The sequence below is a fragment of the Ischnura elegans genome, chromosome 7, assembly GCF_921293095.1.
Source record: "Ischnura elegans chromosome 7, ioIscEleg1.1, whole genome shotgun sequence".
Classification (NCBI taxonomy): Eukaryota; Metazoa; Arthropoda; class Insecta; order Odonata; family Coenagrionidae; genus Ischnura; species Ischnura elegans.
Genome location: NC_060252.1, coordinates 71,494,246 through 71,510,930, shown reverse-complemented (window position 1 = coordinate 71,510,930; position 16,685 = coordinate 71,494,246). Strand labels below are relative to the sequence as shown.

General features: G+C 38.4%; 1 protein-coding gene across 1 annotated transcript in view; it reads left to right on the top strand.

Annotated features, from left to right (window-relative positions):
* Window positions 1-1,114: 1,114 nt before the first annotated feature.
* LOC124162126 (vascular endothelial growth factor receptor 1-like) overlaps window positions 1,115-16,685 on the top strand; it is a 68,403-nt gene continuing 52,832 nt past the window's right edge. Inside the window, exon 1 of the mRNA XM_046538538.1 lies at window positions 1,115-3,096. Within this exon, the coding sequence (XP_046394494.1) occupies window positions 2,925-3,096 (172 nt within the window). The 5' untranslated portion in view covers window positions 1,115-2,924. The remainder of the gene's footprint in view (window positions 3,097-16,685) is intronic.

The following is a 16,685-nucleotide window of genomic DNA, read 5'->3' as shown; positions in this document are numbered from 1 at the left end:
CACAATGGGGCAGCAGCGTTCAGAAATCAGTAAATTACTCGTGTTCTGACATTTTGTGAATGAAAATAGGGTGGTTTCCTCTTATTTTTTTATAGCCTATATCGAAAGTTTATTACTCCTGGAGTACGCATTTCACGCTTTTAAATTTTTAAATGACGATATCTATTTTTCGCGATTCAATCAAAAGTGAATATTTTCAAGCGCGCGAAAACGCGACGGCTAAGTATGAATGCTGGGAAAACCCCACGTGACGTCATTCTGGTTCCGGCTGCCGCAAGTGAGGTGACCTTGGGGCGAGGATATGTGCACCGCTGCGATGCAGTATGCTCGCAGGTAGCAGAGTACCCTGCTGGCAGGTGGCGCTTGGCTTAAATAAGGATTATTAATACCTTATCAAAAGAAGGAAACTTTTCGACCATAGGCAGTTTGAATAGGTGATTATTAAGAAATGTTTCCCTGAGCCTCATGCATGCATTGGTAATCTCGCAGACGATGTAAAACTCCTATCTACTTATATAGCATCTAGGTCCCCGTGACGTCACGTGGAGTGGCATCGCATGGGCGCCAATCTGCCCTTTTTCAAATGCGGTTAACATTGACAATTGCCATTCGTCTAAACTGGGATTTCTAAAACAAAATAATTTGTATATTATGAATACACGGTGGTTAACGAATCGCAATCAATGCATTTCGTTTTCTTTGATGAAGTAAATTACGCTATTGCTTGTAAAAGTCGCAGAAATTATGAATTCCTCATTTAACGATTTAATTTCTGTTTCTAAATGCTAACCTTTTGGCTAAAATTTTTAAACACTAGCAATCTCACACAGAAACAGCTACATTCTCGGTTGGAAGGGACGCATACGCGCGTAGTGGAAGGCTGAGAGGACTGGAAACACTCGACAATTACCACTTCGGGAGACTGCGGTGAGAAACAATCTAGTGCCAATGAGCTCATCACGACGCGCTGCATGTATGTATGCCTTCTCCGCGACCCTCGTATTTTCGCTCAGAAAACCATCGGTGGTGAGAGCGTGTCAGTATTTGTGGTGAGAAAGTCATTCCCGAAATAATTACGGAGTAACCATCGGTGTACTTTTCATTACATCAGCGTACCTTCACGGAGTCACTCGCAAGTGCACTTGAAGTGCGAAAATTCCACGGAGAAAAAATTATTTGTCCTGACCGGGATCCGACCCCGTATCTCCCGAAGGTTTTCTATCACGTTAACTTCCAAGTTATCTCCTACCGCTGCGAAGTTTTGTTGACTATAGTGAACAAGACCGTACATGCTGCGAGAAGTGGAATTGCATGGGGCGACATCTTTGTGCATTTATTACCGAAGTCCCAGGCATAAAGCCAGAGCGCTTGGGCGTTTACCATAGGCATTATTGAAGGAATAAACGTGGAAGTAACCTGAAAGTTCACTATTCTGACCATTGCTGGTCGCCTCCAAGTGTTAACAATTTTTGAAGAGGCGTTATTTCGGAAGTGTAATGGACTACAGTGGGGTGAGATCTTAGCTGCTGATCAAAATATCTCGAGTTTAAACCTGGGCAAACCCCTTCGGGTACGCCGAGACAAAAAAAATACGGAGTAAGAGGTACTTCAGGGAAAGGAACTAATATGTTTTACATGCATGTGGCTTAGCCTGGGGTGATCTCAATCCTCATATATCCAAACAAACTTTCAGGTTGAACACTTTAATGAGTGGATGTAAGTGTCGGCTGGATGATTTGAATGCAATGGAATATTGATGAAATTATTTTTTCACGATTCGATAATACGTGTTGCGGGATACATTTATTTACCTGCAGTAAAACTCTATGGAAAGCTGATCCTGGGTTTGATATTGAATGCACATGATGTGTCGGTTTGGGATAGCTTTTCTGGAGTAATCTATCTACAGAATGGGAAAACAATGCAAAGAATTTAGAAAAATACTCGTGTTCTAAGATTTTGCGTGTGAAAGAATTTAGCTCTCGTGAACGCAAGGCCGTTGCTAGAGAAGGTATAGAGGGTTTAAGACCCCCCGAAAAGTTTTAGGGGTACTGCTTTAAGTATATCCCTACATAATAGAACACTCTTGGAATGTCCCCACTTCCCATAAACGCCTCCCTCCCCTGATTTTTTATGGCTGCGGCCCTGCATAGACGGTTAACCACTTGTTGGCCCGAAAATAAAATCAAAATCTAAGGCATTTAATTTTGGTTAGTGTATAGCTTAAGCAATTTTTCGCTGTTCTTCAAACTCGATTTTCGCTCCACGATTCAATTACATTGCTTGTGAAACTCGCGACAATGATAAATTCTGTGAAATTTACCTTCTTCGATAAAATGTGAACCGTGTGAATTTTTCGTTTTTGAAAAAGACAACTCGTCGTTCCACCCACTTATTTGCAAATTTTTATTTGCTGATGGATAATCCAACCCTACAAACAAACTTGTTTCCTCACTCCTCCACTCATGCTAGTGATTCAGCTCAATGGTTGGAATGACTTCTTTGGTTGGAGGGTAGAGCTCCCCTCAGATCCAGCCACAGGTGTGTGAATGTCACGCATTCAGTCTAGAGGAGGTATTTCATTTCCCAGGGCCACCTTGCACATCCAAGATAATTTGTTTTGGTGCGTCCCTTAACTTCACCCGGTATTTAAACTCGGAACCTTCCGGTTGGTAGCTAGAGCTCTATCCAGAAGGTACCAAGCTCCTAACTACCCGTTTTCTACCATTTCCATTGCTATCCCAGTTGGTAAAAAAACCTAGCGGAAATCGACATCGTTATCGAAGTATATATTTGCTTCTTAGCTCCCTTTCTCCGTATGTTCGCGATAAGCAGCTTCAAATCTCGGCAATGGGAGTTTCCTCGCGTGAATCTTGGCTAGAGATAGGGTAGGTAGTCTGCTTTGTACGCTTTCCTCGGAAAACATGACTGCAAGTGGAGAGAAAGAAGTTGACGCGATCGCGTCATTTCCGGATATGGTTTACCGCAGACATCCTCTTCCTAAACTTCAGAAGTCCATTACAAGTTTGATTCTTTCCTTAAAAAACCGACTGAAAATGGATCGCTTGGCAAGCTTGACATGGATTACTTGGTGGTGTGAGTACATTTTTCATTGTTTAATTTACTGCATTGGTTGCCTCTTTATGGCTTTGTGTGCATCAATCTTGAATTTTAATTTTACGCCCATGAGAATTCACTTTCATTCATAGCTTGTTCAGAGGCAGAGAGTTTATGTGTGTTTGCAAAAGACAAATTATCGTCATGTATGTAATTTTTATAATAACGCGCATTGTCTTCGCGGGGATTATTATGAAGATAAATACTTGTTGACGATGACGGGGAACCCAACAATCGATATCAATTCTGTGTTCTGAAGGTCTAATATGTTACACATGTTACATGAAGGTCTAAACATAATGTTAAGATATGTGTGCTTTGGTATGTTTGTAGTTTAGGAATTAAGTTTGGCCTTGCGATGCATGAAACGTATGAGTTTTTAGAAGAAGCGTTTTCCAAAATAATTCGCTGAATTGAAAATTTTTCCATTCATTGGTCGTGCGCTCGTTAAAATTCTCGAATGGATTCGCACCGATATTGTTTGGGAATGTATTTTTGCATGTATTCGTGTGGTTCTGTTTGTGTAGCCGCAGAGGTGCCGCGACATGTCGAAGTAGTTTTAGATCGCTGGGTCACGTTGTCAATTTTTTCGTTTCCCTATATCGTGCGCTGTAGTTCTACAAACTCTATTGAATGCGTGACCAAATGATAGTTGGACCATTACTAATTCCGTAAATTATTTTGGAAATTAGTTCATTCCGAAATGACGCCGCTGCGCGCTCCCGGCGGTAAGCTACGCAAATGGTTTTCTAAATCTTGGAATTTTTCAGAATTCGTACTTTGAACGAAACCGTTTTCTTTAAGTAAAATATTATCAATGCTATAACCTTGAAAATTATTTGGGGGCATTTAGAGGGAGAATTTATTTAGTGAATTCACGTGAAGAGGATACAGGGTCACCAAATTATGGCCCGCGGGCCACATCCGGTCCGACACATAATTTCATCCGGCCCAATTGTACAAATGCATGAACCAAATTAGAACAGGTTCTATTTTCCGTTCATGCATTCGCACAAGTTGGGTGGTTACACGGTACGATACATTTTCGTGTTCATTCACGCGTTCATACATTTAAGCATTAACCCGTACGTGTTAATTTATCGCGTAACCATGCCTTTACAATTGACTCATTTTATGTGGAACCTGATTTTAGTGAAACCTTGAAGTCTGAAAGATAGTATCATTCGTCACACTGATTTGATCACATAAAAATATGGACATGAATCTATTTATTTTACCCTGATTTTTTCCAACAAGATATTATTTTAATATTTCCATGATTAACTCTAATTTTTTATGAAAATAAATTAATGTGCCTGATCAGGGCGTACCCAGGATCATAACTAGGGGGGGGGGGGCAAGCCATGGTCTAGGGGTAGGCAAGCCAAGTTGTGACATTTTAGCATGGAAAAGGTGAATGAAACTAACATTTCCAGGAAATTATGACAGCGCTTTACTAGTTCATGAGATTAAAATAGTTTTATTTTAGCTACATATCTTATACATATCATTTTTCGTGGGTTCAAAGAAAATTTATTGAATAGGTACTTTCGTTTCAATTCAGTACTGATTTTGCTTAAAGACTTGCGATTGATGCGTAGTTTTCCGCGGCGTTGTCTAGATGATGTCTCTTTGCGTCTGGGTTTCACTGCGTGGATTTTCTCGCGGCGTCAGTTTCTCCGGTATTCCGACCGGCGTCTTCAGGTCGACCTAAAGACGCCGGTTGGAATACCGGAGAAACTGTCGTCGCAATGAAAATCCACGCGGTGAAACCCAGAAGCATGGAGACATCGACTTTTGCGATTTTTGCTTCATGGGGGGAGGGCAGCTGCCCCTCGCTGGGTACCCCCCTGGGCTAATTTTTTTTATTCCTTCGGCCCCCGTAAATGTGGGATATATTTAATGTGGCCCTTACATTTAAAATTTTTGAGACCCCTGTCCTCTTGTCTACACCTTACCTCTCTCGTAGAGGTTAAGGGTTCAAACTCCTCGGGGCGTGTATAAGGAAGGGAGGCCGATGGGACACGGAGCACCTTCGGGTCCTCCGAAATTGGGGAAAAAAAGAAGTACCTCATACTTTATTAATTAACCAAACTGAAGTGGCCACGGCATTCGGTAATTTTCCGTCATATTTACTGACTCGCTTTCGCTCACTGTTCCTTTTCTGGTCGCTCTGCCAGTACTTACAATAGAAGGGATTACACTACCAAATATTATGCTTGATTTATAAAGCAATGGGTGTAAGAAAGCCTCTCACCAAATTTTACCATTGAGCGCTGAATAATTTCGCCTCTGTATGAGTTTGAAGTTTCAACTTGAATTCCGCGCCAAAAACGTATTTCTCGGGCGACGCCATGTTGATGACGTGTGAACCTCATGATCCTCATGATATCCGCATTGCTTGCATAAGGAGTGCATTATCGTGGGCGTTATTTCGAGTACAAATAAATGGCACATGAACCCTATTATTCAGCACCGTATTTCCCTCCATTGTTGAGATATTAATAGGGTGGTTTCCTATTTCTTTTTTATTGCCAAAATTGAAAGATTATTACTCCTGGTATTTCACGCGTTTAGATTTTTCAATTATGATATCTATTTTTCGCGATGTAATGTAAAGTGAAAATTTTCAAGCGCGCGAAAACTCAACGGCCAAGTATGAATGCTGGGAAAAGCCCGTGTGACGTCATTCTGGTTCCGGCTGCCGCCGTGTGAGGCCACCTTGGTGCGAGGCTATGAGCGCCGCCACGATGCAGGTTACGCTTGGCTTAAATAAGGATTATTATTACCTTATCAAACGAAGGAAACTTTCCGACCATAGGCAATTTTAAGAAGTGATTAAAAAGATGTTTCCCAGAGCTCTGCGCCTTATGCTTGCATTGGCAATCTCAGTCGATGTACAACTCCTGGCCTGGGCCGCAGCTAGGAATTAAGCCTTGAGGGGGTTAGGAATTAAGGGTGGGGTTTAGGTGCAACTAATACCGGAGTGTGTGGGGGTATAGAATACCCACCAGGATAAGCGGTAGATGCGAGATTAATAAATTGCGGAATTTTAAGTTAAATGGTTCAAAATTGTGAGTTTTACGGCTTTCTGAGGGATATTTTATTGACCCTTACATTATTCTATTAGTAATATCAATCCAATTAAGTAAAATGGATTAAACTTAAAAAATTTCTCTGAGCTCGGGGGGGGGGGGTTATCCCCCAAAACCTCACCCCTCGCTGCGCCACTGCTCTTGACTACTCGTATAGCATCTAGGTCCCTGTGGCAATCACGTGGAGTGGCATCACATGGGCGTCAATCTGGCCTTTTTCAAATGAGGTTAAAATTGACCATTAAAAATCGTCTAGGTACACTGGGATTTCTAAAACCAAATAATTTGTATGCATATTATGAATACACTACCCCAGCAGCAGAGAAGGTTGTCTCAACGTTGTAGCAACGTTACAATGAGGAAACATACAAGTTGTCACAACGTTTCTTAAAATTGTCACAACGTTGCACAACGTTGTTTCAACGTTGTCTCAACGTTGAAGTTCCCAGGAAACAACGTTGTGACAACATTGTCTCAACGTTGTCACAACGTTCTGACAATATTGTCTTACCGTTGTCACAACGTTGTCACAACGTTCTGACAATATTGTCTTATCGTTGTCACAACGTTGTCACAACGTTCTGACAATATTGTCTTACCGTTGTCACAACGTTGTTTCCTGGGAACTTCAACGTTGAGACAACGTTGAAACAACGTTGTGCAACGTTGTGACAATTTTAAGAAACGTTGTGACAACTTGTATGTTTCCTCATTGTAACGTTGCTACAACGTTGAGACAACCTTTCTGCTGCTGGGGTAGTTAATTTGTCATACAAATTGCTTACATGTTGAGGGCTATGGCCACGATAAAACCAATGTTTCCAATTTTGGAATGCTGAATGAGAATTGACCCAGACATGGTCCAAAATCAGCAGAAAAAACAATGGTAATATTTGGAGTAATTTCTCTAAAAATAGGTTGTATCGCATAATGGAAGAGTATAAGCAAATCATAAACATCAGTTGAATTCCTAATTCACATTCATATACTTTACATAGAAAAGTATTACAAATGCTAAGAAATTCATTAGTACATTCCAATATTTAAAGCAAGAAATGGTGACCACTTATTGTACATGAAAGATGGTATAGCTAAAAACGCCCTACATTCACACCATCTTTTCTAATTCACAAAAACTTTTCAAATAGTTTCAGAGTACAGAAATGACCTTAGGCTATAAGTATTTAAAAACAAGTTTGTCATGCAAATGAAAACCTGAAATAGCTTTCCTCATTAAAAATTGCTTTTGAAAGAGTCAAAATAGTGATATTAATCAGTAAAAAGTAATAGCTCAATGTGTAGGTGTATGACTTCATCAAAGTTCAAGTCAAGTTGGAATAGGAACACTACCATAAAAACAATTGCATGTGGCCATCAGCTATACAGAGATCACACTTGGACTATCCCAATTGTGTACTCGAGGAATAATGGATATTTTATCCAATTCCAGAGGTTTACAAATGATATTTGTTTTCCCCTGTAGTAAGAAAGGACTAAACATTAATCTTGAGCGAAGTAGAATTGGAAAATGCTAGTATATGTAAAGCCTATAAATGTGAAATCATATGGCATCTACTCACATAAAAAGTGGTGCGTCTTTAACGTAGAGAGTAGGAATGAAATAACTTATGAGGTGAATACAAAATTTAATAACATTCTCTTGCTACAAATGAACTTGAATTACAGTAACATTACTTATCATGAGCTAGGAAACAGCTTTAATTAAAATAGGCACTTACTAGCTATTGCATGGTATAAATGAGGGAAGAAAGACTTTTCTTCCCTTCTGTTTGCCTTTTGTAGAATCCTTCCAAATCCCTCAAAAGGGTATCAACCGCTGAACCTTTTTGGTTGCTTCATCACCACCAAGATGAGTAGACTGTTAAAATTTGTATTAGCCAGATTTTAAATGCATTTTATTGTCATCCATTTTCACAAAGTGGTTTTTTTGAGTGTGTTTTCCACGCCCAACTCTTGTATAGAAACTAAATTAACTCTGTTTAATTCATTTTCACATTATGCATATCACCATTCAGATCATTCTTTTCTATTGACCAAGTTTATAATACAATAACCAGTTTTTAGCATTAGAGTAATGTCAAAGCAAAGAGTTTGAAACAAATGAAACTAATGCAATGTGGCCCAAAGATTTTTCTTTAGTTTTTCAAAGTTTAGGGTCATTCCATGTCAGTTCACCTAGGCCACGGCACCGACTCAGATTTTTATGAAATTTTTGTCACTAGATACTACCACCTATTTCATTACCCATGCAAAAAATATTTCCTCCCTCACTCTCATGGTTTGCAAGATATGAGGGGTCGAAGCTTGAGATGTTTGCTCAGACGTGGTGGTAGTGGGATTTAAATTCCAGTGTGCAGGGCACAAGGTAAAAATTCATAGCTCAGAAACCAAAAATAAACATTTGAATGAAATTTTGACCCATTGTGTATCCAAATACGTAGCTTCCTTAGTAATCCCTTTCATCCCCCCTGTATTGCAATGTTAGCCAAAATAATGTCCAAAATTGTTAATTAACCGATTTCTTTAGCTCAAAAACTTTTCTTCGTATTTTAAGAATAATCACGAAAAGGCAGACTAGTTAACTCATCCAATTCTTTTATGAGAGGTAAATATGCACTCCTTAACACTTTGAGTGCCGGCTGCTAAATTTAAAGCCCTACTGAAAAATCCAGCCATTTTTTACTATATTCGTACATTTTTTTAAACATTAGCATCAAAAATATATTTAAATCGATGTTCATTTCAATAAAAAGGGACTTTTCTCTTCTTTATGAATGAGTTGAATAACATTTATTGCTAATTCTTAAATATATAATTTAACAATGAAACCTACTGTTTTTGAAAAATAAAAAAGTTGTAACATATGATGTACCATCATAGCATGCATAATAATTTTTTTAATACGCTCAATTTGAACTATTTAAAGCACGGAAATCATAAAAAAGCATTGTTCCAAGCAAAGCATTATAAAACCTGGATGACAAAAAGGGTCAATGCACCCTCAACGAACGGTCCATTGGCCCAAAGAATTTTCACACTAAGTGGCCTAAGATGAGGTTGCCGGTAGCTGCAGAGGACTTTTCGTCCTCAAGACATAAATTGAACTCTTTTTCCATCGAGCAGTTGATTTTTGAAAGACAGAACCCCTAAGCAGTAAACTGGAAAAGTACCACGGACGAAATATTACGGCTTCACGCATACAAAGCCAATTAAATGGAAAGACATAATATTATGTCCATGGCAATCCTCAGAAGGATTAGCAGGACGTAATATTACGTCCATGGCACGCAAAGTGTTAATACTATGAAATAAAAATGGTGGTGTTTTGACTGCCACTGAGTATTTCAGGTTTTACTTTTTCTGCCTCAGTGAGGGGGATTTGGGACGTGTAATATAAGATAATAAGTATAAGTGTATCCATAGCTTTATGATGATTCATTTGAAATAATGGTCAGTAAATCTAAGACCAAACCAGAGCCACAATAGTGAACTTGTTCATATAATTTTATAAGAACAATACTTGTCTTGTGGCAGGTGAGATGAAAAGAGCCCAAATGGCTTGGAAATGTTCTGTGAAATTATGCTCCTTTCCTGGAATTCACCTATTTTTCAAGAGTTTAGTTTATGGAAAAAATGGTATCGACTTGCATTAGACTCTTACTGTGCATTATAAGAGAAATGAAAATACTAACCTAAATAAAATTATCTAAATAATACACTTCAATCAACTACACTTGGTTTGTCATTGCTATAACAATGTGACGCTGAAGTTTTCATCTGAACTGATCCTCTTTGCTCCTATGGGTTCTGGAAGAATGTCTCTTCGATGAAAGAAGCTGACTTTGCACAACACCAGTTCAGCCAGACTCATTTCACTTTTACGAGTGAAGTGTATTATTTAAATAATTTTATTTAAATTAGTGTTATCATTTACCCCACAATGCACAGTAATAGTCAAATGTACTTTGATACCATTTTTTTTCAATAAAATAAACAAACTATAAGCAAATATCTCAAACGATGAGCCACCTCTGGGCAAACATTTCAAACTTCGAACCCTCATATCTTGCAAACTATGAGAGTGAGAAAGGAAACATTTTACTAAGGCCATTAAATAGGTGGTAGTAGCAGGCGACAAAAATTTTGTAAAAATCCGAGTCGGTGGGTGTAATTTCGAAAATTTCCTGGATGAATTGACCCTTTACTAAATTCCAAAATTTTACTGTGCATTCTTATTGACATTCTTCACATTCAATGACTGCGTTGAAGTAGCGTACTGAGTTTATAAACTTAACTATTCTCAACAATTACGATTCACGGCGCCATGAGACGAAAACTGTCCTCTGATTAAAATTTCCAGCTAATCAGATATTGTCGTTGTGCTAAAAACAATGCCTCATTGTTTCGCATTATATATTTCTGTGAAAGCGCGCAGCCTACAGCCTGAAATTTCTACAATAGGCTACAGTTTCTCCATTGTAGAGATTCCGGTCTTATAGAATCGCGATTTCACAGTAAACATTAAATTTGATAAAAAGTAAGCTTTGGATTGTAGTGTAATTATAATATCTGATTATGATAGTTATTAAAGTTTAAACCCTAGTCTACCAGATATATGCGCAGGCAACACACATTTAAAAAATCCACTTGGTAAAAATAGTTCACAAAAATATGAAAGTATAAACTCTGCCTAATATGAATCAACACTAAAAAAAATTACAAACCCGTTCGGATGATACCCGTTCGAAGGATCTGGAAGGATTCCCCAAAAGTCAAACAAAACACCACAAATTCCGATGGCCATTGATTCGCAGCTCAATGCAAATGATTGCTACTCAATTGGGTTGAGAGTAAAACCAAGAATGAAAATTGATGCACGCAAGAAAGTAAACAAAGCCAATACCGCCAATACATTATCATACCAGCGGCCATCTTGTATCGATGGCACTTCGATAGATCGACAGTTGTAAAACATGGGCGGTAGTTTGAAAATCATATCAGAGGATATGAAATACGTGAGAATGAAATTATATCTAACATACCGCTTGCCACCAAAATTTACTCTCCTTGTTGAGATATTTCGCTGTGGCCATAGAAATATCTAACACCGATGAGGAGTGTTTATACTTTTCTTTGTACATCTACATCGTATTCATTGATGTGAAATCCTTTTAGTTTTTTTAAATTTAAAATGGGTTTATTGTTTATGAGTGTTAATTATTTTCTATTGTCTATCATCTGTGAAGTTACATTTAGGAATATGGTTAATGGGTTCTCCCGTAAATAAATTTTTGCAGCAGGTATATGATATGACAAATCTGCTATTAATGCGATATAGCATGTCCTCTGCAGGTGTGATGTTTAAGTCTATGCATAGAGAAAATCATGGCTAGTATGAGTTCACATAGCTCGTAAGTTTTATTCAAGCTTGCATATAGCATTGAAGCCAGAATTAGTTTGTCACAGCAAGTTTGCTGCAAACTTGCCGCGACAAGGTTGGTCGTCACAAGCTGATGACAACCCAAGGACAAGTACAAGCGTTTGTCGCAAGTTTGCATGCTAACTGTGTCAGCGATCGTCCTAGGGACAGGGTAGGCCCGGGCCCACCCAAATTAGACAGAAAAATTTAAGAATCGAAGTCCAAAGTTAAACTTCATTTGTGTTTTTTGCGTTCTTTGCCCAGATGATTTTCGGACTTAGTTTTTTGGCACCTTCGTTGAAAATATTCTAAATGGAATTGAATGACGAAAGTCAATGCATCCCCAAAAAAGCTGTTTAAAACGCGATTCATGGACTTAAGAAGTTATTAAACCTTAGATTATGGAATTGGAAATCTAATAGGCAAATGAAAATATTGCCCACAATGTTGCAAAGTAACGTTGCCATTAAACGTTGTCCAAACGTTGCGTCAACGTTAACATTACAGTGCAACATTTGTAACGTTGCTACAACGTTGAGACAACCTTCTCTGCTGCTGGGGTAATGGTGGATAACGTATCGCAATCAATTCCTTTCTTTTTCTTTGACGAAGGAAACTACCCTATTCACGAAACAGTTAAATTGTACGAATTGGCCAAAATTAAAAGTGCTCGTATGGGTATGAAAATTGGTTTCTCGACGTAGTCTAGATTCGAAAAATGACATTTTTGAAAAATCGATTTTTTTTTACCCCAAAAGGTAGAGGCAGCTAGCAAAACTGTAATAGATACAAAATTTAGTGTTTCGACAATGTTTCCTAGAGTTTCAGACGATTTTGGAGGCGGTCTCGTTTATGAATTTTAGTCGTATCTCGTCTCGTTCAATCCAAAACATCCAAAAAATGGAGGCAGTTGGCAACATTTTAATAAAAAAAAAATTTAGTGTTTCGACAATGTGTCCTAGAGTTTCAGACGATTTTAGAGGCGATCCCTTTTATGAATTTTTGTCGTTACTCGTCTCGTTCAATCCAAAGATCCAAAAAATGGAGGCAGTTGGCAACACTGTAATAGATACAAAATTTGTCTCGACATGTTTTCGTAGGGTTTCAAGCGATTTTAGAGGGGGTCGATTCTATGAGTATTTTAATGGAAAATACCACGCGGTGTCCTAATTTAAAAAATTTGAACCTCAGGACCAAACCATTGCTTTGAGTTTGCTAATGGCAGTTCCGTCATGGGCCCAAAGGAGGTGGTGGTGTTGGATCCTCATTTAGGGGGTGGGGGGCATCTCCCTTCTTTCTCACCTGTGGGGACTGCCATTAGCAACTCTTAGCATTAGTTTGACCCGAGTTGGAGGCCCAAAACGTCGGTTGCCTTTAATTTTCTTACCCAATGGCGAGCCCAATTACCTTAACACATAAAAGTTAAGGTGATTCATGAGATAATTTTCATTCCAATGAATTGGATAATATGAAAGTCATCGTTGCTAATTGTGTGAGTGAAAAACCTCTATAATTTTTTTTGCAATTAATTTAATTGTAAAATAACGTGAAACAAATTATTCTTAAGGATCATTTTTTTCATGCTATTCTATTACAGCACGTATTATGTTGAATTACGGAATTTGTAGCTGGCTGCTCTTGCACCTCGGCGATCCACTTTTATTTTCTCCGTTTTTTATTAAATACGTCTTTAAAATACAACTTGAGGTTTGACGAGAACACTTTGGATACATTTCTTTCCTTACAAGCGTGCGTAAAATAAAATCTGCGATATTATTGCCGTAAATATACTTGTTTTGTCAGGACATTCTTGTGAGTGTCCCATGGATTCGTGTACCTGTGCGTAGTGAAATTCGTTGATTGGATGTTTACGTCTGCATGAAGTAAATACGATAATGTGAACATTAATGAAATGTTTCTCTAGATTTTACCTCTATGAAAAAATGGTATAAACCTGTATAAAATTATACAATTGTATAAGAATGTATACAAATTTTATACAGGTTTATACAATTTTTTCAAAGGGGTACATAAACTTGAGATAGTGTGGGAGGATCCTCTAAAGTCTCCTGGCGGCCCTGCTAGCGCGGGAGATTAAGTCAAGGGAATTTGAAAATAAATTAACTCATTTGGATCACTCCATGTATGAAGTACCATAGGGCAGTCTGCCCAGGTCGGCTGGTCGGCGACCGCCGAGGACCCCGAGCTTAGGGGGCCCCCACCAGTGGCGCAGCGAGGGGAGGGTTTTGTGGGATAAACCCCCCCCCCCCCAGCGCTCAGAGAAATTTTTAAGTTTTATCCATTTTACTTAATGGATTAGTATTACTAATATAATAGTGTTAGGATTGATCAAATATCTCTCATAAAGCGGTAAAACTAGTCATTTTGAACCATTAATCTTAAAATTTTCTGGAGGAGGGCCCCCCGCAACTCCCGGTGGGTATGCATTACCCCCAAACCCGTAAGTATTAGTAGGCCTAAACCCCCCCCCCAGCCTTGATTCGTAGCTGCGCCCCTGGCCCCCAAAACACTCGTATAAAAAATAAATAAAATAAACGTGTCAGAGAAATAAAGAGTACCTGATGATTTTTTTTAAATAATCGAAAAGGCTGTTTTAGTTTTTTTTTATTTCAGAGCCAATGGATGATATTTCTTACGAAATTGCTATTTTTAAACAACTTTTATATAGTTTCTTTTTAAGAGCTAGAATAGGGTGGTTTCCTTCATCAAAGAAAACGAAAGGTATTGATTGCAGGGATGCCGACTTACAAAAAATATTGGGGGGGCCCAAACCGGGGATCTTGCCCCGGTAAATTTTATAAGTAGCAAGTTTTAAGTTTTTAAGCATTTTAGAAGAGTCATATGATCAAATTTAGAACCCTGATAACTCGAATGTCGATATCTGGACACTCCGGGAAAAATCGACAAGCCTGACACATTTTTTCCTCACATCTGTAACGAATTTTTGGGGGGGCTCGGGCCCCCTCAGGCCCCGTGGAGTCGGCGCCACTGATTGATTGCGATTCGTTACCCACCATTAGTGTTTTCATAATATACAAATTATTTGGTTTTAGAAATCCCAGTTTAGACGAATGGCAACGGTCAATTTTAACCTCATTATTACTGTATATTCATTATGATCAAGAGATAATTCCTCGCATTCTAGCCTGACATAAAGCAAAGAGTGGAGATACACTCTTAATTAGTTGCAAATTTAGGTTACTGCTCTACGCTAGACTTAGATGTAGTAGCTTTTAAGATGTGAATGGAAAGATTAAAATTCTGAAGTGATCATGTCTCTCGACTCCAAGACAGCGTGGGAATTTTTGCTGGGTGTGCCCTAAGGCTTCATCCAGTATTTGAGAAATCAACTTTGCATCAGTAGTCAAACCTTGTATGATATTCGACACGTTGTGGTGGAAGTTCTCAATAGGTATTTTCCTTCATCAAAGAAAACGAAAGGTATTGATTGCGATTTGTTACCAACCATTATATAGTGTATTTATAATATACAAATTATTTGGTTTTAGAAATCCCAGTTTAGACGAATGGCAACGGTCAATTTTAACCTCATTTGAAAAAGGCCAGATTGGCGCCCATGCGATGCCACTCCACGTGACGTCACAGGGACCTAGTTTCTATACGAGTAGATAGGAGTTTTACATCGTCTGAGATTACCAATCCATGCATGAGGCACAGAGCTCAGGGAAACATGTCTTAATAATCACCTATTAAAACTGTCTAAGGTCGGAAAGTTTTCTTCGTTTGATAAGGTATTAATAATCATTATTTAAGCCAAGCGCTACCAGCTAGCACGGTACTCTGCTACCTGCTAGCATCCCGCGTCGTATCAGCGCTCAAAGCCTCGCCCAAAGGTCACCTCACTTGCGGCAGTGGGAACCAGAACGACGTCACACGGAGTTTACCCGGCATTCATACTTACCCGTCGCGTTTTCGCGCGCTTGAAAATTTTCACTTTTCATTTAATTGTGAAAAATAGATATCGTGATTTAAAAATGTAAAAGCGTGAAATACGTACTCTAGGAGTAATAATCTTTGGATTTAGGCAATAAAAAAATAAGAGGAAACCACCCTATTGCGTCAAAATCCATTTCCGGACATTCAATTTCCTAATTTTTTCCGGAGGAGGACCATCGAATCTCCCGGTAAGGAGGACCCCATCATAAGCCCCAGTGAAGGGCCTCCAATCACATCAGACCGCCCCTGAAAGCTCCCTTTGACTCGAGAGTTACCCTCACCCACTCATGTTGTCTCGATTTTTTTTAAATTTTATTCTCCTAATTTAATTCATGACGTGGGAAAACAATGTTCAAGTTTTTGCGGGAATATCAGAGTTAGAAAAATTCACCGTCTTTAAACACCGTTCGGTGCTAGCGAATTTTCCCACTTCTTCAGAATCAAGAAAACTGGAAAAATGCAATGAGATTAGTAATGAAAAAATAACATAAATTTATCTAAATCCACATATTTATCAATGCAAATAAAATATTTGATTTTTTTAATAAAAAGGTTGAATTTTTTAATTAAATTTTAAAGTTAAAAATATATTTCTCCTATTATCCATCACATAGTTTATGGTCATGTGCTCCCTTTGCTCTTGCAATATACTTTAGATTTTATCACTGTAACATTTCATATAAGGTAGAAAACTTTTTTATTTATTACGATTCCATTTGAAAATTTGGGGTATGCAACACGCGAAACACACATAATTCTAATCTGCCTTTTCAGCCTCCATGACTCTCTGTTAGTAAGCATTTGCTTTTTGCGACTGAAATATGTGGTAAAATTTCTGGTGATGTAGTTCTGTGGATGGATTATGATGATATAGATTTTGATGTAGTGATATCTATATTACTCTCTCTAAGAGCTCGAGCACTTCTGTATAAGAAAAAATAATTTGTTTTAACGAAACAGTGATTCCGAGGAGTGTGCAAGCATATCGAAATTTAAATTTATTCCTGGAGGCATGCTTGTTGTGATTGATGGCTGATATGGAAGTCAAAATCTGT